At 34.1% G+C, this 23,755-nt stretch overlaps 1 protein-coding gene across 9 annotated transcripts in view; it reads left to right on the top strand.

Moving 5' to 3' along the window:
• Positions 1-23,755, top strand: part of AKT3 (AKT serine/threonine kinase 3) — a 428,671-nt gene that overhangs the window by 33,043 nt on the left and 371,873 nt on the right. For 7 of the 9 annotated variants that reach the window (XM_072647616.1, XM_072647609.1, XM_072647618.1 and 4 more), the window contains exon 2: positions 507-667. The exons of the other annotated variants lie outside the window; for them this stretch is intronic. Coding sequence is in view for 1 of the 7 variants with exons in the window: in XM_072647609.1 (XP_072503710.1) it covers positions 622-667 (46 nt within the window). In the remaining 6 variants the exon portion in view is untranslated. The remainder of the gene's footprint in view (positions 1-506; positions 668-23,755) is intronic. 9 annotated transcript variants of the gene reach the window in all.

The following is a 23,755-nucleotide window of genomic DNA, read 5'->3' as shown; positions in this document are numbered from 1 at the left end:
TGGCCAGCCCTGGTAACTCCTGAAGACTTTCTTATAAGGTATTGAGTAGGGGTAGTTTTCACACTAATTTTTGAAATATTAAGGAATATTGAGCTTCTGGAATGTTATATGTTTCACTGGAAAAATAGCAAATAAAAACATTCAGATTGGTTATCGTGAAATAATATAAAATTTGAGAAAAAATAGAAAATTTTTGTTCTACTTTCAAACATTTATTTTCTATTGTTTAGAACACAAAGCTCTATAATTACAGTGTTTTTTTAAACATTGTTTCTATTAACTTCTCAAGTCAGAAGTTTCATTATCAGTTGAAACATGTCACAAGATCAGAGAAGTACATTCATTATAGCATTATTTAATAAATAAGTTCCCTAGTTTGAAGAGCCAAATTTTTATGTGGGGTCAGGCAGTTGAAGACATTTACAAAGAATTAGTTGTTTGTTATTGCTGTATGAGTTGCAAGAATGGAAAAAAAAAGAAATTCTTTCTTCAATACTTCCTTCCAGGCTGAGTCATCACTAGAGAGTGGGAAGGGCAGCAGCAGCAAAAGAGAATCCAAACCCCAAAGCTGATATCTCAAAGTATCTTTTCTTGAAGTTGAGGGCTCAGAGGGGAGCCATCATGAGCGATGTTACCATTGTGAAAGAAGGTTGGGTTCAGAAGAGGGGTAAGTGCTAAACAAAACTGAAAATACTAGTAAGAATAAAAATTAAATTGTTGGTAATAGTTTAGGGGTCTGTTGGGAATTGCTTGAGAAGAAAAATGTAATGTCTGGCATTTTATCTTACCCAGTTGAAGTGAAACTTGTGATCTGTAGTATGTTTTCTAGTTGGAAAAAAATATTGCTGTGTGTTACAGTTTAGGTGTTGGTTTGTATTTTAAAACATCTCTTTTAATTCTTCAATGTAATAATTTATGATTTGGCTGGCAAGTTAGTCTTGACTTTTTGACTTTCAGTTGTACTTTATTTATGTGTTTTGAAGAAACTTAAATGTTTTGTACTTTTCCAAGGTAGTCCAAAGTGCTCCATTCTGAATAAATGATTCAGGATGACTTTAACTCTTTACATATTTTAAATACACACACGTGTGTAATTGTAGATATATATATGTATATAAGTGTATATAGTTTCTAATGTAGTGCATTGGTCATTTGGATGCTGTATTTTAAAAAAAATAACTTGACGGGCTTTTAATTTTGGGGGAGTTAGGTGGGAGGGATCAGTATATATAGATCAGTGGGAATTGATGCTATGAATAATAGAGACAAGTCATGGATGATAAAGGATTTTTTGGTTTTTAAATTTGTATAATTTTTGTTATTTGAAATATTTCTAGCATTAAAAATACTTAGTTTAAACAAAAATTTATTCAAATATGTCATTTTTTGGGCATAAAATGAAATAGAAAAATGAAGTGAATGAAAAATTTAATTTATCCTTATCCTTCATAATGTCACCTGCTTACAGAGTAAATGTGTTATTAGAAAGCTAGAGACTTTAGTATAGTTGCTAAGCAATTGCAGTTTACTCACATGACCATGTTGAGTGGGATGGAACTATTCCATTCTTAGAATTTCAAAGTTCCTGTGTAGCTATTTTCTGTGTCAAAAGTTATTGGCAGACATTGAATTCCTTATAGAATTAAAAAAAAAAAGATTTCTAGTTGATGCCTATTCTACCTTTAAAAAAGGTTATATTGATGTCTTTTTTTACACTGACATTTCTTCATATTCCTTCTGATCCCTATCCCCTTGTCGCAAAGAAAGCAGTTAAGCAAAACCAGTTGATACAGTGAATGAATGTAACATTTCTCTGTTGAGAAGAGAGAGCTGTATATTTCATTATCCATTCTTCAAAATAATTTTGGTCATTTAAAAAAAACTGAGTTTCCTTGCCTTTTATCTGCTGTTTTCTGACAAAGTAATTACACCCTGAATAGAAAATACACCCACAATGTATTATTGAAACATTTTTGTATAATTTTCAGTATTACAAACAATTTCAAATATACTTTCAAAGTTTTGTATTTGTATGCAGAACACACCCAGAATGGTGTCTCTTCTTTAGAAAGTACTTTTCCTACTTCTAAATTTTGCTTTCATCTTCTCCATGTTTGTGACTGGTTTGGTGACTTATTAAATGAAGCTTTGCATTGGTAACTGTTTATTATATTCTTGAGTATCTCAACTGAACTATCAAAGAAAAATAGCAAATCTGGGTTTCTAGTTAAATCATTGCTTGTCACCTTTTGGACACTGTTGGTCATATTAGCTGTTGGAAACATGTCACTCTTGTGAAAGTAACTCAAAAACAGAGTGGACAGAGGAAGGCAGTTTATTTTACATATCCCGGGACATGGGTGCTGTTCACAGAGAACAGATACCTGGTACAAAAGCAAAAACAAGTTTGAGTACTGTTAGTGTCACTATGTTCCTCCCTTGAGAGCTGGGATTGGTCCCAGCTCTTCTGGGTAACTACTCTGCCCACTACATAATGCTCCTTGGTGTATTCCCTCCTTTAACATAGATCCCATGATCAGAAAATGGAGGGATAATTTATACAGGTTGTGTCAGTTAATATACATGAAGCTTATTAAGCAAAAGCAGTTGAGGAAATACCTTGACCGTGTTCTCCTGCTTTAGTTTGACCCGTCTCCTGTGAAAGCAGGACTTTAAGGATTTTTCTCAGTACTTCCTATCACTTAGCTACCAAATAGATGTTTCTGTGGAGGACAAACTTTATCTCTTTCTCACATTTCTCACTTTATCTCTTTCTAACATATACAATCTTAGATATATTTAGAGATAGTAAGCTCCATAAAAGATACTTTGTTTCTGGGATTTGAATATACCTTGAATCAAATTATTGTCACCCCAGATTCAGTACCAACAATCATGATGTATCAACTTAGCTTAAAAGATGGGTGTTAATTTTATCCCCTTATATCAGCATTGTAAAAGGTTTCTATATTATATATTTTGTGGACTCAATCAAATTTGATTTGCATTTCTGATATAAATATAAAGCTGAGGAATTACATAACTCTGTCCATATCAGTGACTGTTAATATGAAATACTTTTTTATATGAAATAGATTCTTTCATTATTTTGATTGCTACTAATGAATAAAATCCTTCTACATAAAAAAATTAGAATTATATTATACTTTAACAATTTAGCAACAACTAATACTAAGTAAAGTGGTTATTATAGGTTTTCTACATCCCAGATATTCAGTCACTAGATTATTTTGTCTCCCACTTCAGTACGAGCTTGTGCTTCCCCCAGGGGGCACTATTAAGGCATCACTAAGAGTATAAAGTACCTACTAATATGATGTATACGGGCCTCAGTCTATGAGTTTGCTGATAGTGATCTATGTATTTCTAAAGTAAATGCTAAGCTTTTTGTTCTTTAGGTCTAATTTCAAAACAGACGGTGCTAATATTGACTCACATCTAAGAAATGTTTGCAGTGTTTAGAAGTCAGTACCTCAGCAGTGTGGGTAATTCAGTGGGTATGGGGAAGTTGCAAATCATAGGGAATTACAAATTGCAATATTGTAAGTATAGGGTTTTGCTGTTTTAAAAAACTGTTTTTTTGGTGGTTAAATATTCAGGTGTTAGTCACATAGGACTAGTCAAAATTTCTGTTAGAGATTAATATATTATTCAAGTTGTTGTCTTAATCTTTTTGTAATTTATTTTGTACAACTGAGCCATAACTATGGTTGGTGATTTGTGTTTTGCTCTAGGGCAGTAAATTTAGACGGGTCTGACAGCCCTTGCACTTCTTTAACATGTAGAAACAAACAGAGCTTTCTACCTAGTTAGCAAGATAATTAGTTAAAATGGTAATTTACCAGATGGTGGCCTGCAATAAACTGCCCTCCCCACTTCTACCTCCCTTCTCTCTCCTTTTATCTTCAGTCCTCCCATTCTTCCCATCTCCCCTCCCTCCACACCCCTCCTCACCCCAGTAATTGAGAATATGATGCTTTCTCTGGCAGTGATTTCTGGCACTTCTCTCAGTCATAAAAATCTTAGATTTGACTCTTTTGCATAATTCTAAGATGGTTTTATTGCCAAAAAATGTTTTTAATGGGTGAGGAAACTGCAAAAATGTGTTCACTTCTTAGGATCTTTGTACTATTTAACTAATTGAATCTTAGTGTTGTGTTGTTTCTTTGTAACCTTTGTATGTTTCCAGATGATATGGATTTCTTTCCAAAAATAAGTGAGTGGAATTATATTGTACCTTGCAGTATAGTTATGGCTTTAATGTTAGTGATATTTAAGAACATTATTCTCTGAGAATATTTGCCTCAGAAGTACTGATGATTTATTTAAATCTTGTATTTATGAAGCTTTTTGTACTAAACGAGTAACAGTGACTTCAAAATAGTAATATTGAGAATAAGGAATTAGTTTTGCTGAATAAATCAATTCCCAGTATGCAAATTAAGATGTGGGTAAATACTGAACTTTGTGAAGTTTTAGTATTTGATTAAAGTTTTATTTTTCTTGTGGCCTAATCAAACCTTAAAAATATATAGAACACAACAGAGATTCTTTTATACTTTCCTCATGTAGAGATTGTGCCTTTTGTTCATATTTTATTCAAATCATGATTTCAGAGATAAGTTACTAAGTGACTAAGGAGAATGAAAATGATAGTACCATTTCCTGTTTACCATACAGTAGCAAACTTTTTCCATAAAGAGTAGTGCAGTCTCATTGTAGCAATGACTGTATGATCACATGGCATGTTAGAAAAATCCACTTTGACTTTTGGAATTATAAATTGAGTGCAGACCTGTGAAAATTAAATGTTAATTGTTTAATTACATTGAAAGCCTGAACTTTAGCTAATGATTCTCTCTTCCATTGTTGACAGGTTTGTTCTTGTAGTTTCAACTCTCGAGAACTCAGCATAGTCATATTCTTGAAAAGACAAGATGCAGTATGATCTTTTATTTTTGGTAGTCTTTCTGGTTGGGATCTGTCAGTTTAGGACACATTGATCTTTTCTGTATGATAGTGTGCGGTGTAGGAGGCAGGACTTCCACATTCACTTTTAATTACCATAATTTTTTGAAACTCTTGAAAGGTAAGTTTCTAAAGTTTTTGTAGAGTTTCTTTGATTTGTAAAATGGACATATTACTACTTGTTGCAAAGTCCTTGGGTTGTTTTAAACATCAGGTAAGGTAACACAAAAGTATCTTGGAAAAAGGAAGGGCTTTTACTGTATTTGGAACCAAAAAGGAACCTTGAAATCTAGTCCAATTCCCTTACTTTGCAAATGTGGAAACTGAGACCTATGAAAGTGAAGTGACTTATACTTGACAAGATAGTAAACAGAAGAGTATAGGTTTCAGTGATGGCCCTCTTATTTCAAATTCAGAAATGGTTACTATTTTCTTGCGACAATCCTTTAAATGTTGATATTCTGCTAGCATCTATCTTCGTACATCATCTCTTCTCTCGAAACTCATCTCTCTGGTAATCTACCGTTACAGCCTCAATGCATTTTTATGTGACCAGTAGTCACTCCTCTAGCCTTGATCTCTCTCTCTCTCAAAACATGAGTTCAAAATCTAATACTTTTGTGACCTTTGACAAATCAGTCCATCTCTCTACCTCATTTCCTATGAAATTAGACCTGATGTCTCTTATGTTTTCATCTAACTCTACTATTCTATGATTCTCTAAGCTCTAGATCTTCATTTACACTTGGAATGAATTAGAAAAGTATTTATTAAGATCTTAGTATATGCCAGGCAGTCGTTAACTGCTGGGGATGCAAATCTCAAATCAAGACATTCCGTTCTTTCAAGAAGCTCATAATTGAGAGAGATAATAAATAAAGGAAGATTAATTATAATAATAATAACTAGCAAGTATAGCAATTAAAGGTTTGCAAAGTACTTTACAAGTACTCATTCTGTTCTATTGTATTCTATCTCATTCCATCCTTACAACAACCCTGGGAGGTTGGTACTATTATTATACCCCATTTTACAGATGCAGAAACTGTAGGAGATAGCAGTTATGTGATTTGCCCACAGTCACATAGCTAAGGAAATATCTGAGACTGGATTTGAGCTTGGGTCTTTATGAGTATAGTTCCAGCATTCTATCCACTGGACTGTCTAATTGATTCATGTTTGTGTTTAGTTCACTGAAGATGGAAAGGCCATCTCCATCAGGATGCCTTGTTTACATTCAAACTCAATGTCCAAAACAAGACATCTTTTTCTTACCTAATTCTGATTCCTTTAATTCAAGTTAAGGGTGTCAGCGTTGACCTAGTTACCAGTGATTAGAAATTTTGGTATTTCTTGTTTTTTCCTCTTCCATTCCAAATCTAGTCTCACTTGCCAATCAGCGAATATTTATTAAGTGCTTATTTTGTGTAGAAGTCATTGTGCTATGCGCCAGTGATCCAAAGAAACTCAAAAGCAGCCTGTTGTCAACATAGAAAAAATAAATAGGACCATGTGAGACATATACAGACTAGATGGAAGATTGCCCCCTAATCTTTACGTATCCAATTCATTACTTCAAAGCACTTCATCATAAATTTTTCATCACTGGAGATGTTTATGTAGAAGCTGAATGACCACTTCTTTGGAATGTGATAGAGGAGCTTTATATTTTGGGTGGGTGAGTTGGATTAGCTTGAATTCTCAGTTTCTGTACTTCAGCCCTGAGGTTCTGTAATCCCTTTGGCATGGATCTGATCATATGACTCCAGAAATCAAAACCTTGCTGTGCTTCCCTTTGTCTACCGAATAAAGTTTAAAAATTTTTAAGTCATAGCCTTCAAAACCCTACACAGTGTCTACAACAGTGCTGCCACTATCTTTCTAGCCATATTACACTGTTAATCCACTAGGTACACTATGCTTCAGCAGAGTTGCTTTCTTTTTTATCCATCCCTTTTTCCCTTTGGAATCCCTCTGCATTGCTTGGATTAGGCTTTGCTCCATATGTATGAGATTGTGCCTAATATAAATGTTCAGAGAAACTTTGTGATACAAAATTTTCCAGGCAGAAAATCTTTTTTCTTCAGAATTAAGAGTGCAGAATTGAATTGAGCAAAGAAAAAACTAGTTTTGTGCTGTATCTTGTGAGAGTTCTGCTTAGGACAGCCAAATATCTAGCGATTATTATTATTATTGTTATTATTATTAGAAAGAGGGAGAAAGGAAGTTACAGAAGTTACTCAATGGTACTATTTAATACTTACATGCCACTTCACATCTTTGTTATTGTGGACTTCATAAACAAAAATTGAACATTTACATTTACATATATGTATGTGTGTGTGTGAAGAGAATTTTATGTGAAACCATGAATCTCTTTTATGAAGAGCTTGCTGTTTTAAAAAGAACATAATAAATTCAGTCTACTCTTTTCAAAGTTTTTCTATTTGTATTCCTTCTGAAAACCTTCTGAACATTTTTAAATGCTTGAATGTCAATTTTTTTCCCTTTAATTCTTTTTTTAAAAATTTTTTTGGCAACACTGTTGCCCACTTCCCTTTTGTCCGCAGGTACCCCTCAGTGAGGAAAAATAAAAACACAATCATTGTAATAAATAAGCTTAGTTATGCAAAATAGTCCCACATATTTGACATGTTCAAAAATGTATGTTTCATTCTACATCTTCAGTGTATTACCCCAGTGTCAGGAGTTGGGTAGTGTGCTTCTTTAGTGATCCTACAGAGTTGTTGGTCACTGCATTTATCAGGGTAGTTAAGTCTTTCAAAGTTGTTTCTTTACTATATTGTTGATACTACATAAATTGTTCTTGTGGTTTTGCTGACATTACTCTTCCATCAGTATTCCTTTCCTAGGTTTGTGAAACCATCACTTTCATCGCTTCTTATGGTACAATAATAATAATACTTCATTTTATTCATATCCCATAATTTATTCAGCCATTTCTTAATTGAGGAATTCCTTACTTCTTACCTCTCTCTAAATAATAATACTTCATTTTATTCATATCCCATAATTTATTCAGCCATTTCTTAATTGAGGACTTCCTTACTTCTTACCTCTCTCCCTCATGTTTCTTCAGATTGGTTCAATTTCTGTCATCTTATAATAATTATTTAGAGAAGTGCTTAATAAATGTTTATTGAATGAATTTTATTATGTGCAAAATATTTCTTCAAAACTTAAAAAAACTTGATGGTTTCTATAAAAATAGTATTGTTTAGAGAAAATACAAGGATTTTTATCTCTCCAACTTCAGTTTGAATTGGACCTGTTTATTATAACTGTAATTGAGAAAAAGGTGAGACGTCAAGTTGCCAGTTTGAAAATGTTACTTTAGAAAATTGATTTTTGCTTTTTATCAGGGGAATAACATTGAAAATAATTTAGTAAATATTTTTAATTAATTAATTTTCAGTTTTCTACAATTACTTCCATATATCTTAGATTCTCCCCCACCCTCTCGTTTCCCCCCTCCCTCCCCAAGACAATGTACAGTCTTAAATATTTTCTATACATACATTCTTATTAAATACATTTCCATGATAATCATGTTGCATGGAAGAATTAAAATGAATGGGAGAAACCATGAAAGAACAAAACAAAAGAGAAAATGGTCTGCTTCATTCTGTGTTCCAATTCCATAGTTCTTTCTCTGAAGGTGGAAGGCATTTTGCCTCATGGGTCCATTGGGAATTTTTTAGGTCCTTGCATTGCTGTGAAGGGCTAAGTCTACCAGAAAAATTCCTCACACATTGGTGGTTGTTGCTGTGTACAAAGTTCTCCTGGTTCTGCTCCTTTCACTCAGCATCAGTTCATATAAGTCCTTCCAGGCCTCTCTGAAGTCTTCCTATTCATCATTTCTTTTAGCACAGTAGTATTCCATTACATTCGTATTTCCCGAGTTGATGAACTCCTTGATTTCAAGTACTTGGCCTCCACAAAGAGAGCTGCTATAAATATTTTTGTACATGTGGGACCCTTTCCCATTTTTATGATCTCTTCGGAATACAGTCCTAGAAGCGATATTGCTGGGTCAAAAGGTATCCATATTTTTGTAGATCATTGGGCATAGTTCCAAATTACTGTCCAGAATGGTTGGATCAGCTTACAGCTCCACTAACAATGAATTAGTTTTCCAACTCTACCACATCTTCTCCAACATTTATCATTTTCCTATTTTGTTATGTTAGCCAATGTGATAGGTGTGATGTGGTACCTCAGTTGTTTTGATCTGCATCTCTCTATCAATAGTGATTTAGAGCATTTTTTCATATAACTATAGATAGTTTTAATTTCTTTCTCTGAAAACTGCCTGTTCATATCCTTTGATAATTTATCAATTAAAGAATGACGTGTATTCTTGTACATTTGACTCAGTTCTCTATATATTTTAGAAATGAGGCCTTTATCACAGACACTAGTTGCAAAAATTCTTTCCCAGTTTTCTGTTTCCCTCCTAATCTTGGTTGCATTGGATTTGTTTGTAAAAAAACTTTTCAATTTAATGTAATCAAAATTAGCCATTTTGCATTTCATAATATTCTCTGTCCCTTGTTTGGTCAAGAATTTCTCCATTCTCCATGCATCTGACAAATACACTATTCTTTGCTCCCCTAATTTGTTTATATTATCAGTCTTTATATCTAGATCTTGTATCCATTTGGACTTTATTCTTGTGTATGATGTCAGGCATTGATCTATGCCCATTTGCCACCACACCATTATCCTATTTTCCCACCAATTTTTGTCAGCCAGTGAGTTCTTATCCCAGAAGCTGGGGTCCTTGGGTTTACCAGACAGTAGATTGCTTTATTCATCGACTATTGTGTCTTGAGTACCTAAACTGTTCCACTGGTCTACCTCTCTATTTCTTAGCCAGTACCAAGTGATTTTGATGATTACTGCTTTATAATACAATTTGAAGTGTGGTAGCACTAGGCCATCTTCGCTAGTATTTCTTTTCATTAGTTCCCTTGATGTTCTGGACCTTTTGTTCTTCCAGATGAATTTTGATATTATTTTTTTTCTAGCTCTAGAAAATAATTATCTAGTAGTTTGATTGGTATGGCATTGAATAAGTAAATTTAATTTAGGTAGAATTGTCATTTTTATTATATTGTCTCGGCCTACTCATGAGCAACTGATTTTTTTCCACTTACTTAGATCTGACTTTATTTGTGTGGAAAGTGTTTTGTAATTGTGTTCATATAGTCCCTGGGTTTGTTTTGGCAGGTAGACTTTCACATATTTTATGGTGTCTACCATACCTTTAAGTGGGATTTCTCTTTCTATCTCGTGCTGTTGGACTTTGTTAGTAATGTATAGAAATATGATTTATGTGGGTCTGTTGTGTAACCTGCAACTTCACCAAAGTTGTTTATTATTTCAAGTAGTTTTTTTACTTGATTTACTGGTATTCCTAAGTATATCATCATATCATCTGCAAAGAGTGATAACTTAGTTTCTTCTTTGCCTATTCTAGTTCCTTCAATTTCTTTTTCTTCCCTTATTGCTACAACTAACATTTCTAGTACCAAACTGAATAACAATGGTGATAATGGACATCCTTGTTTCACCCCTGATCTTATTGGAATTGCATCTAACTTATCCCCATTGCATATAATGCTTCCTGAACGTTTTAGGTAGATGCTGCTTATTATTTTATGGAAAGTTCCATTTATTCCTATGTTCTCCAGTGTTTTCAATAGGAATGAGTGTTATATTTTGTCAAAAGCTTTTTCTGCATCTATTGAGATAATCCTGTGGTTTCTGTTAGTTTTGTGGTTGATATGATCAATAATGCCAATAGTTTTCTTAATATTGAACCAGCCCTGAATTCCTGGTATATATCCTACCTGATTATAATGTATTATAATCGTGATAAGTTGCTGTATTCTTTTTGCTAATGTCTTATTTAAAATTTTTGCATCTGTATTCATTAGAGACATTGTTCTATAATTTTCTTTCTCTGTTTTGACTCTTCCTGATTTAGGTATCAGAACCATATTTGTGTCATTAAAAAGAGTTTGATAGGACTCCACCTATTTTCCCAAATAGTTTATATAGTATTGGAATTAACTGTTCTTTAAATGTTTGATAGAATTCACTTGTCAATCCTTCTGACCTCAGAGATTTTTTCCTAGAGAATTCATTGATGGCTTTGTTCAGTTTCTTTTTCTGAGATGGGGTTATTTAAGTATTCAACTTCCTCTTCTGTTAATTTGGGCAATTTATATTTTTTTAAATACTCCTCTATCTCATTTAAATTGTCAAATTTATGGCCATACAGTTGGGCAAAGTAATTTCCAATTATTATTTTAATTTCCTCCTCATTGGAGGTAAGTTTACCTTTTTCATTTTTGATATTGGTAATTTGGTTTTCTTTTTTTAATCAAATTGACCAAAGGCTTATCAATTTCATTGTTTTTTTCATAAAACCAACTCTTAGTTTTATTTATTAGTTCAGTAGTTTTCTTAATTTGGTTTTCAGTATTTATAATTTAGTATTTACTTGAGGATTTTCAGTTTGTTCTTTTTGGAGCTTTTTCAGCTGCATACCAAATTCATTTTTCTCCTCTTTCTCTATTTTATTCTTGTAGGCATTCAAAAATATAAAACTTCCCCTAAGTTTTTTTTTCCTCTACTGCTTTAGCAGTATCCCATAAGATTTGATAGGTTATCTCATTATTGTCATTTTCTTGAATAAAGTTGTTGATTGTTTCTGTAATTTGTTGTTTAACCCACTCATTCTTTAGGATTAGATTAGTTTCCAATTAGTTTTTGGTTTATATTTCCATGGCCTTTGATTACATAAAAGTTTTATTGCATTGTGATCTGAGAAGGATACATTGACTATATCTGCCTTTCTGCACTGAATTGTGAGGTTTTTATGGCCTAGTACATGGTCAGTTTTTGTGTATGTGCCATGTACTGCTGAGAAAAAGGTATATTCCTTTCTATACACATTTAATTTTCTCCAGAGATCTAACACATCTACCTTATCCAGAGTTTTTTTCACCTCCTTTTTCACCTAACTTCTTGTTTATTTTGAGGTTAGATTTATCAAGTTCAGAGAGAGGGAGGTTGAGGTCCCCCGCTAGTATAGTTTTGTTGTCTGTTTCTTCCTGTGACTCCTTTAACTTCTCCTCTAAGAATTTGAATGAGATACCACTTGGAACATATATGTTAAATAATGATATTGCTTTGTTGTCTATGGTGCCTTTTAGCAGGATATGATTTCCTTCCTTATCTCTTTTGAAAAGATCTATTTGTGCTTTTGCTTTGTCTGAGATTTGGATTGCTACCCTGCTTTTTTTACATCAGCTGAAGCTCAAAATATCCTGCTCCAATCTTTTACCTTTACCCTGTGTGTATACCCCAGTTTCAAATGTGTTTCTTGTAAACAACATGTTGTTGGATTATGGTTTTTAATCCATTCTGCTATCTGTCTCTCTTTTATGGGAGAGTTCATCCCATTGACATTCACACTTGTGATTACTATCTCTTTCCTTCCTTCCTTTTCCCCCACATTTATGCTTTTAGTTCTCCCTTTCTCCCTTCCTTTCCACAATAGTTTTAATTTTTGACCACTGCCTCCCCCAGTCTTCCCTCCCTTCTTTTAGCCCCCCCCTTTAGTCCCCTTTTCCTTTACTACTTCTCTCCCTTTTAGCCTCCCCTCCTTTTTCTTTCCCCCTTCGCCTCCTACTGCCTATAGAGCTAATTGTATTTGTATACTTTAACTGAGTTTATTGTACCCTCCTTGAATCCAATCAGATGAGAATCCCTCTCAAACAATGGTCATCTCTCTCCCCTCTTTCCCTCCACTGTAATATATTTTTGTGCCTCCTGTGATGGAATTTATTTTTTTCTGCCTCCTCCTTTTCACATCTCCCATTACAATTTCTTCACACCTTAAATCACTTTTGTTATCATCACATCATTTAATTTATACCCACTTCCTCTATCTATTTATATCCCTTTTACATTTCATAATAAGTATACAATTCTCAAGATTAACAAGTGTCATCTTCCCTTGTAGGGATGTAAACAGTTTGCCCATATTGTGTAACAAGGTCTTTTTTTCCTCCCTGTTTACCTTTTTATGCCTCTCTTCAGAGCTGTGTTTGAAGATCAAATTTTCTATTGAGTTCTGGCCTTTTCATCAGGAAGGTGAAAATAATGTTTCTGCAAGAATAGTGAAGAATGGAGTAGTTGTTTTAGAGCGAATAGTGTAGAGTCAAATATAAGTCCTACAGATAACTGGAAACAGTGATAGATGCTGGAAATAGCACTTACAGCTGTAGCTGAAGTTTCCATCTTGGCAATATGTTAAGGACTATTGAGTGAACTTTCAGTCTTTTGACTGTACCTTGATATAAAATCAATCAATCAATAAACATTTAGTAAGCGCCTACTATGTGTTAGGGAATGTGCTGAAGGCTAGGGATGCAAAAAAAAGACAAAACACAGTCCCTATCCTCAAGGAGCTCATGGTCTGACATGAAAACACATTATATACAAAGCAAACTACATATAGGATAAATTGGAAATAGTAGTTATACTGGATTTAAGTGGGGTTGGGAAGGGCTTCCTGTAGAAGATGGGATTTTAGTTGTTACTTAAGAGAAGCCAAGGAAGTTAGTATGTTAGAGTAGAGAGGAGGGAGAATGTTCCAGATAGTGGAGACATCCAGAGAGAATGCTCAACCTGGAGATGTAGTGTTTTGTTAATGGAGCAGCCAGGAGGCCAGTATCACTGCATTGAAGAGTATGTGTTCAGGGAATAAGGTATAAGAAGATTGGAAAGATGGGAAAGTGGTAGATTATGAAGTATTTGAATGCTAAACAGCATTTTATATTTGATCCTGAAAGCAACAGAAAGCCACTGGAATTTATTGAGTCAGAGGAGGCGTAGAGGAGGTGATATGGTCAGATTTGTGCTTTAGGAAAATCAATTTGGTAGCTGAATGAAGAATAGATTGAATGGGGAGATTTGAGGCAGGCAGACAGACCTCCTCCTTCCTCCTTTCACCCCCAGCTTAACTATTTGCTGTAATCCAGATTTGAGATGAGGAAAGTGTGCACTAAAGTGGTGGCAGTGTCAGAGGAGAGAATGGGGTGTTTTGAATGGATGTTACAATAGTGAAATTAACAGACGTTGGCAACAGATTGGATGTGGCGAATTAGAGGTAGTGAGAAGTTGAGAAGCCCTAGGTTGTGAATCTGAGGCTCTGAGAGGATGATGTATATAGTGACAGAGATGATAGGCAGTGGGGAGGACTTAAGAGGAAAGATAATGAGTTCTATTTTGGGCATGTTCAAGTATGTATATTTATATCATGCTGATTATCATAAATCATATGTGTATAGGATCAAAGGATTTAAAGCTAGAGGGAACCTCAGAGGTCACCTAGTTTACACTCCTCATTTTATAGGTGATGTCCCATTTGTTTGTATTGCAAACTTAGTTTTTCCAAAATGCCTCTCCTATTTTTTCCAACTTTTCCTTTCTCTAGACTTTTCCATGTTTGCAGATGGTACCATTATGCTTCTACTCACATGGATTTGCATCCTTAGAGATATCCTTGACTCTTCTCTTCCTCAGCCTCTAGTTATCTGCTAAATATTGTCATAATTTCTCTCTGTCCTCTTCTGTTTACTCTTGCTGTTATTTTTAATTTTTTCCCCAATCACATGTAAAAACAATTTTTAACAGTTTTTTAAAATTTTGAGGTCCAAATTCTCTCCCTCCCTCCCATACTCCCTCATAGAGAAGACAAATAATTTTGATATAGATTATACATGTCCAGTCATGCAAAACATTTCTATATGTCAGCTGTGAAAGAAAACACAAATGAAAAAAACAAACAAAAACTTTAAAAAAGTATTCTTTGATCTGCAGACTCCATTAGTTCTTTCTCTGGAGGTGGATAGCATTTTTCATACTTGTATAGCTGAGAACAGGTAAGTCAGTCCCAGTTGGTCATTGTACAGTAGTGCTATTACTGTGTACAGTAATTTTTCTGTGTACAGTAAGTGTTCTCCTGGTCTTTGCATCAGTTCATGGAAGCCTTTGCAGGTTTTTCTGAAAGCAATTCTGCTTGTCATTTCTTATAGCACAATAGTATTCTGTCACAATCATATCATAGCTTGTTCAGCAATTCTCCAGTTGATAGGCATGTCCTTCAAAATCCAGTTCTTTGCCACTATAAAGAGTTGTTATAAATATTTTGGTACATATTGATTTTTGTTTTGTATATCTTTGAGATACAGCACTAGTAGTGAAATTTCCTTCCACTCTTACAACATAAGGCTTTCATCTCTTTTTCCTTGACTGTAACAGTAACCTCTTATTAAATGGCCTCCCAGTGCCTAGTTTCTCCAGTTTCTTCCTTTTGCAATTCATCCTCTATCATAGCTGACATATTTATACTTTTATATTTATATTTTTAATTGATGTTCTTGATATGCAGATCTAACCATGTTCCCCTCACCCCACACATTAAAATAAGTATCTTTAGTGGCTCCTTGTTGACTCCAAGTAAGATACAATATAAAATCTTAAACCTGACATTTAAAGTCTTCTGTGGCTGAGGAGTTAGGCATATGGCCTACAATACTCTGAAGTTCACCTGAACTGGATTAAAATGTGATTGAGAAATATTTAACAAAATAAATGAAAATATATTAAAACACAAATAATATTACATACTACGTTTAAAAATCTAATCAGTATGTGACCCAGAGATCCTTATGTACTGACTAGTGGTCCTTGTTTAGATTGACAACACTAGTTTACAGTATGACTCCCATCTCTATTTGTATTATTCCTCTTCATGTACTCTCCAGTATCGTCTGACTGGCCCACTAGATGTTCCCTGTACAGGACGTTCCATCTCCTACCTTTGTGCCAGTGCTGAAGTGGTTCCTCATGACTACTGTGGATTCTCTTCAGAGCACAGTCCAGGTGCTTCCTCCTATGTGTCCTTTTCCTCTAGGTTCTAGCACTCTTCCTACCTCAAATTACTTTTTACTATTTCATATATATTTTGTATTTATACACTTGTGTTTGTGATGTAGCTCCTCAATAGAATATAAACTCCTTGAAGGTAAGAGTTATTTTATTTTCTCTTTTTATTCGCAGTACCTACCACAGTGCTGTGTACACAGTAGGTATTTAGTAAATGCTTCAGTTCAGTTGGATTAAATTAGGAAACTTAAGGACCAGAAGAGAATATATTAGGTGGTCTGTAATTTTATGCTGTCTAATTTTCAATACTTAAGGCAAGAAATTTAAATAAATACTTTGAAAGTAGATTTCCTCCCGGAAACTTGAGTATGTTGTAATCTCAAAAGATTAAACTGCAAAAATTTTAGCAAAACTACATTTTAGCAAAACCTTTGATAAAAGCGTCTCATATTCTCCTTTGAAGAAGATGGAGAAATATGGATTAAACAATAATGCAATTAGATTTAATTCAAATTGAATGGCTGAACTCAAGAGTAATTGTTTATTATTAGTGTCAGCAGGTAATAACAACTTCACAAAAAATATTACAAGAGAAATGAATATGCATGTGAATCTCCAAGCAAGAGCAGAAAGTTCGTAATCCAAACAGAAGCTTGGTTTCTGGAAAATATGACAATTCAAAAAGACAGGTTAATTGGGATTCAGGGCAACATTAACATGGCAAGAAGTCTTCATTGGAGTATTCCAAGGATCTGTATTAACCTCTGTTGCTTAATTTTTTTTATTAATGCTTTTGGTAAAGGGATAGGTTGCATGCTCATCAAATTTGTAGGTGACACAAAACTGAGAGGCATACCTTGCACACTGGATGAAGTCAGAATAAAAATTATTTTACAGCATTGGGCTAAATCAAATAGATGGAATTAAATACAGATAAATGTAAAATCTTATATTTAGGCACAAAAATCAATTTCAGAAGTACAGGATAAGGGGTGGTGTGGTTATATATCTGGTCTTAAGAAAAAGACCTCATGGGTTTTAGTCCACAGCAAATTCAGTATGGGTGATGTGGCTGCCAAAAAAACTAATGCAATCTTTGGGCTTAGTTAAATGAGCATAGCTTCCAGGAATTAGGGGGTACTATATTCTGTGAACTATATTCTGCTTTTGTCAAAATTCATCTGGAATATTGTATTTAGTTTTGAGTAAAGACACTGATAAACTGGAGAATGTACAGAGTAGGCAGTGAGATTGCTGAAAGGGCCTTGAATCTATGTCTTATGAACATTAGTTGAAGGAAGTGGGCATGTGTGATCTGGAAAAGAGAAAATTGAGGGGAGGTCATGATAACTGTATTTAAGTACTGTATTTGAAAGGTTGTTATGATGGGGTGGGATTAGATTTGTTTAGTTTGGTTCCAGAGGAAAGAATCAGGAGTAATGGGGTAGAAGTTAGAAAGAAGTAAAAAGCTTCCTACTCATTAGAGTGATCCAAAAGTGAAATTGGGTATTTTGTTTTTTTCTTCATTTGTTTTTCTTGTTTTTTCTTTTTTTCTAGGACTAACCTACAAATTGATTAAACAGATACTTTGAGAAAGTGGTTGGAGGTCTTCAAGCAGAGACTGTGTATTCATTTATTAGATATACTATAACAGATAATCATTTTATGTATGACTTGATCTGGGCAGCAGTTGAGGTTCCTCTCAACACATAGATTCTGTTCTGTAATTTTGTGCATGAAGCAGTAGAGTTCTGTTGCATTTCTCTATTTAGATTTTAACATTTAATAAGTAAATTTAAATGTCAGAGAACTTGCTATGTAGTTCTTTAGATAAAGTAAAAAGGTAAACTCCTCCAAAAAAAAAAAGATCCCTGTGCTAGGCCTTAGGTGAGATACAATATTTAGATAAGTCATTGAACTTAATTTTAATAAAGGAATACAAGTTACTATAGTATAAAATGACATGATAAGTTCATCAGAGAGGTAAATTCAAGGACAGAGAAGTAATCTAGACTAGGAGTTCTTAACCTTTTTTGTGCCATTTACTCTATTGGAAATCTGGCGAAACCTATTTATCTTACATATTACTAAATATGTAAAATGAAATACATAGGATTATAAAAGAAACTAATGCTATTGAGATATGATTATTAAAATTTTTAAAAAAATATTCACCCAGCATTCAAAATTCCTGATCTAAAAGGATGGGAGTGGTCAACAGAGTGCTTAATGTCAAGAAGTCAGCGAGTGTGAGGACTGAAATAAAACTATTAGATGTATTGCTTAGGACAGAGTACTTTCAGTAGAATCATCAAATGGAAATCAGCTTTGGAGGAAGTTGATAGAGAGCAGATGGTGAGAAAGTAGGTTCAGTGGGGGGTAGAAAACTTTTCTTTTTATTTATTTTTTATTTATTTTTGGTGTTCTATAATCACTACCATATAACTTAGATTTTCCTCCCCCCTCCCTCCTCCCTCCCTTCCTGAGATGGCATACAATTTTATATAGGTTCTACACATACATACCTATTAAATACATTTTCACCATAGTCATGTTGTATAGAAGAATTAAAATGAATGGGAGAAATTATATAACAAACCAAAACATAACATAAAAGAAAATGATCTGCTACATTCTGCGATCGAATTCCATAGTTCTTTCTCTAGATGTGGGAGGCATTTTGCCTTAAAAGACCATTGGTAATTTTTTAAGTCCTTGCATTGCAATGAAGTTCTAAGTCTACCAGAAAAAATCCTTGCACATGCAACTATGGTTGTTGTTTACAAAGTTCTCCTGGTTCTGCTCCTTTTGCTCAGCATCAGATCATATAAGTCTTTCCAGGCCTCTCTGAAGTCTTCCTGTTCATCATTTCTTATAGCACAATAGTATTCCATTACATTCATATACCATAATTTATTCAGCCATTCCCCACTTGATGGATATTCCCTTGATTTCCAGTTTTTGACTGCCACAAAGAGTGCTGCTATAAATATTTTTGTACATGTGGGACCCCCTTTCCCATTTTTATGATCTCTTGGGGATACAGTCCTAGAAGCCCTATTTCTGGGTCAAAGGGTATGCACATTTTTGTAGCCCTTTGAGCATAGTTCTAAATTGCTCTCTAGAATGGTTGGATCAGCTCACAGCTCCACCAACAATGAATTAGTGTTCCAACTCTCCCACATCTTCTCCAACATTTATCATCTTCCTGTTTTGTCATGTTAGCCAATCTAATAGGTGTGATGTGGTACCTCAGAGTTGTTTTGATCTGCATCTCTCTATCAGTAGTGATTTAGAGCATTTTTCATATGACTATAGAAAGCTTTAATTTTTTCTTCTGGTAGAGAACTTTTCAATGAAGGAATCCCTTTGAAAACATGCTGGACAAATATTGTGTGAATGATGAATATGATGGATTCAGAGAAACTTGATAAGAAATGAAGTGAATAAAAACAAGGGAAAGAAAACAAGCAAAATAAACCCAATAATTTGAAGGAAAACAACTTTGAAATATTTCACAACTGTCATCAATATAATGACCATGATTCAGAAGACTGATGTTGAAGAATGCTTCCCACCTCTTGAAAGAGAGGTTATAGGTTATAGGTAAAGAATGAGATAACATTTTTAGAAGCACCCATTGCATTGATTTGTTTTGCCTGATTATACCCATTTGTTATAAGGGAGGGCAATGATTTTGTTGGGAGCTGACAATTTGTAGGTTAGTCATAGAAATGAAGAAAAAACAAGAAAATAAAAATATTAAAATTAAAAATTAAATTAAAATATGTAAGAGAGCAGATGCAAATTCAGAAGTAGACACAGACAAGTAGGGTAGTCTTATTACTACATGTTACATTTGATATATCTTTAAAAAATATACTCTACCTATCAGAAATTCACATTTTCATATACAGTCCTCTTTTCTGTCCTTTATATATTGAAATGATTGTTTGTTGATGTTTAAATTCTTAATTAAAAAGAAAATTTGTTTTAAAAACAATCTGATAGGAGGTCATCTAGGGTGCTTGAATGCTTCATTTGTTGGAGAGCTCTTCACAAAAGTAGCCCTATTGCATTGTTAGCTCTTATTGTTTGAAAGCTCTTCAAATTGAATTGAAATTTGCCTTCCTATAATTTACATTTACTGGGTCAGGCTGTCTTTCTGTCCTTTCGAATTGTAGACAATTTTTCTATACGATGTCCTTAAGATATTCGAAGACTGCTATGATGTATCCTCTTTTCCAGAAAAAAATCTTCAAACCATCTTTAATATTTTCAATACATCCTAATATGATATGGTTGCCAAACCCAGTCTTCTGATCTTTTCCATTAGGATTAATTACCATTTGTCTTTATCCGTTTTAAAATGAGATAGCCAAGGTTAAAAAAACCCCAAAGCATTCTAGATGTGGTCTGTTTCAGAATATAATGAAACTGTTGCTCTGTACCTGGGATAATGTATTTCTGTTATTGCAGCTTATATTTTTGTTGGCTTTTAAAAACATTATTCTTAGACTAAACTGGTGGGACTCTTTATCAAGTTTAATAAGATCTTCCCATGACAGAAATATCATCTTCATAAATAATCACACTTAATACTTGGTGCATAAGGTTTTGTATGGTGCATAAGTTGCTTCAGTGTTATCTGTCTCTTCATGTCCCCATTTGGGGTTTTCTTGTCAGAGTTAATGGGGAGGTTTGCCATTTCCTTTTCATTTTACAAGTTACCAACTGGGTAAGGTGGCTTGTCCAGAGTAGCATAGCTAGCAAGTGTCTGAATCCAAATTTGATCTCAAAAGGATGAGTCTTCCTGTCTGTGAAGTCAGGAAGCCCAGCACTCTGTGGTTCCTCACTTCCATACTATATGGATCTACATAATTAAATTAACATTTATTAAGTATGAACTATATATGTACTAAGAACCAACTAATTGATAAAAGGTGATTGTTTTTTGGCTTATGTAATTCATTCCCATTTATTACCAAAAACCAGCTTGGTAATAGGGATTGAGTGTTAACATTGTGTTCTGGGAATATTGTGGAAGCGTTTAAAAAGATGATGTTGGTTAGAATTTAAATTTTTGAAAGTCTTTTTATACACTGGATTCAGTCTTTGGAGAAAAGAAGAGTATTTGAATCATAGTCAAGACAACAAATTTCTTTTTGTGCTCTCGACAAGGTTTGAAAGTCTGGGCTGGGTATATTAGTACATCCATAGTGGTATAAATCCTGTTATTGAGGAGACTGAGGCTGACAGATCTCTTGAGCTCAGAAGTTGTAGCTGTAGTAGGCCAAGCTGATTCGATATCCACACTAAGTCTGACATCAATATGGTGGGCCTTAGGAAAGAGAAGGAAAGCAGGTTGTGTGAGGAAAGGCGAGCCAGCCACCCCACATCAGAAGCAGGGCAGGTCAGAACTCCTTTGCTGATCCATACTGGGATGAGGGCTGTCCTACTGGCTCCTTCCTGCTGCCTACAAACTTGCTCACATCTCCTCCTTTCTTCCAAAACCCTCACTTGATCCAACCATGAGGGAAAGAGAGCAAGTGTGAGCACAAGTGAGCTGTTAAACAATGAGCTGAGGACCTTGCTTTACACTTCACCAAAAAAGTTAAGGCCATTCCTTTCTTTTTACATCAGTCAAACATGTTCCCACACTATCTTGTCCTTTAATCCTATGTTACATGGAGAGGGGGCCCTTCTCCTTACCAAGGCAAATCTCTCTATGTGTACCTTCCTTTTCCTTCTTCAGAGGACTGTTTCCATGTTCTCTTTCATCTTCAATTGCTTATTTATTTGTAGTACATAAAGATTTCAACTATAGTACTCCATAATTTTAGCCATATACCACTAGAAGGCTATAATAAAATGGTCATTTCTTTGAAGCAAAAATTTGGAGCCTGCTCTTTTCCCCGTCTTGAATTCTGGGCCCAAGTTATTGTCCATTTATAGCACATGCTCAAGATACAGATATTAATGGACAATCTTTATCACCTCAGAGTTCTCAATCTTTTTTGTATCATAGATCCATTTAATTCTGGTAATCCTGTCAGCTTCTCTAAATATTTTTAAAGGTGTAAAATAAAAATACTTAAAGAAACTAATCATATTGAAATACTGTTATCAGAATACTAAAAAAAAAAAGTTCATGAATTGTAGGTTAAGAATCCCTGTTAATACTTGTCAGTCTAGCTGAATATCATATTTTTGATAATAGGAATTCTTCATATACTTGGTTTTTCCCATATGTGTACTTTGATCATATTCTTTTGAGTGATTATGGAACTCATCCAGGAGGTTTTGCAGTGTTCTGGGGCTAAAAGCAATCAGCACAATCTCATCTGTAAGCAAGAATGTATGGAAAAGCCTCACCATCTATAAAGAATTTCTTTTCAGTATGAATTCTGTTCTGAATCTCCTCTGTGGATGTGGAAAATATTTTTCTCCTACTTTAAACAAATAGGTTTTTATGGATATCTCTTGTTTTCACATGTTCTAAGTATCTCCCTATACCCTTCCCTATCTCAGAGAGCCATCTCATATAACAAAGATTGTTTTTTAAAAAGAAGAAAAAGAGAAAGCAGAGGAAAGAAAACGCATAAAACTCATCAATACATAAAAAAAGACCCTGGCCATTATATATAGCATTCCACATGAACTTCTTACTTCTGGAAAAGAATGGTGAGAAATGTCTTCTCATATCTCTTCTTTGGAACTAAGTTTCTTGTTTTGTAATTTGCAACCTTTATTCCCAAATATTTTGTGATTCTTTCCATTTGTATTGTTTTAGTCATTTATATTGTTTTCTTGGCTCTGCTTTCTTCATTTTGAATCAGTTCATGAAAGTCTTGCCATTCTTTGCATTTATCACCTGTGTTTTTTCTAGCAAAATAATATTCCATTACGTTTATGTACCACAATTTCTTGAGCAATTTTACAATTCCTAACTGCCACAAAAAGTAATGCTATAAATATTTTGTTGACTATTGAGTCTTTTTTATCAATGACTTTGTGATCTATGTGTCTGACAGTTGGATGTTTAGGTCAATGGGGATAGACATTTTAAACACTTTATATGTGTCATTCTAAACTGCATTCCAAAATAGTTGTACTAATTTACAGTTCTACCAGCAATTCATTTTGTGGGTAGCAAAGACTATTAGTGAGCATGTATTTTCTTGTTTTATGTCATACCTGATATTAATAATCACAAAATCAAAGTTTTCCTATTTTTCAGGAGATCTTGTCCAATTTTGACATAGTTGTGTGATGATAAAAATGTGTTATAGTGTGGAATGAGAGATATATTCCAGGATTATTCTGCAAGGAAGTTGAAACTGCCCTTTCTTCTCATAGGAGGGTGAGGGGAGAGAAGTTCTGGACCATTTTCTCTCAAACCACAAAGCCAGATTTTCTGACTATCCATAACCTTATGTTTAGTATCCTGGCTGCTGCCAACTTTTGAGCAGAAAAAGACTACATATAAACATCTGTCTGCCAATACTATGTCTTCTAAAGAATACAGAGAGGAATGCTCCTCTGACAAAACATTGGTTTTTTTCTGCTTTTCTTTAAGGCATTTCTAGTTATTGTCTGTGGGCTCTGTAGGATATCAAATGGACATGCTTCATAGAGAGGGGTCCCTTAAATGCCTCCAAACAAAGGCTCATATTAGTAAGCTCAGAAAACTGATTAAGGAGCTCAGTAAATTGAATAGGAAATCCTATGATCAACCTGCCCTACATAATATATAAATAAACCATCACTATTACAT

Source organism: Notamacropus eugenii, chromosome 2 (assembly GCF_028372415.1).
Source record: "Notamacropus eugenii isolate mMacEug1 chromosome 2, mMacEug1.pri_v2, whole genome shotgun sequence".
Classification (NCBI taxonomy): Eukaryota; Metazoa; Chordata; class Mammalia; order Diprotodontia; family Macropodidae; genus Notamacropus; species Notamacropus eugenii.
This window is presented reverse-complemented; position numbering and strand designations above follow the sequence as displayed.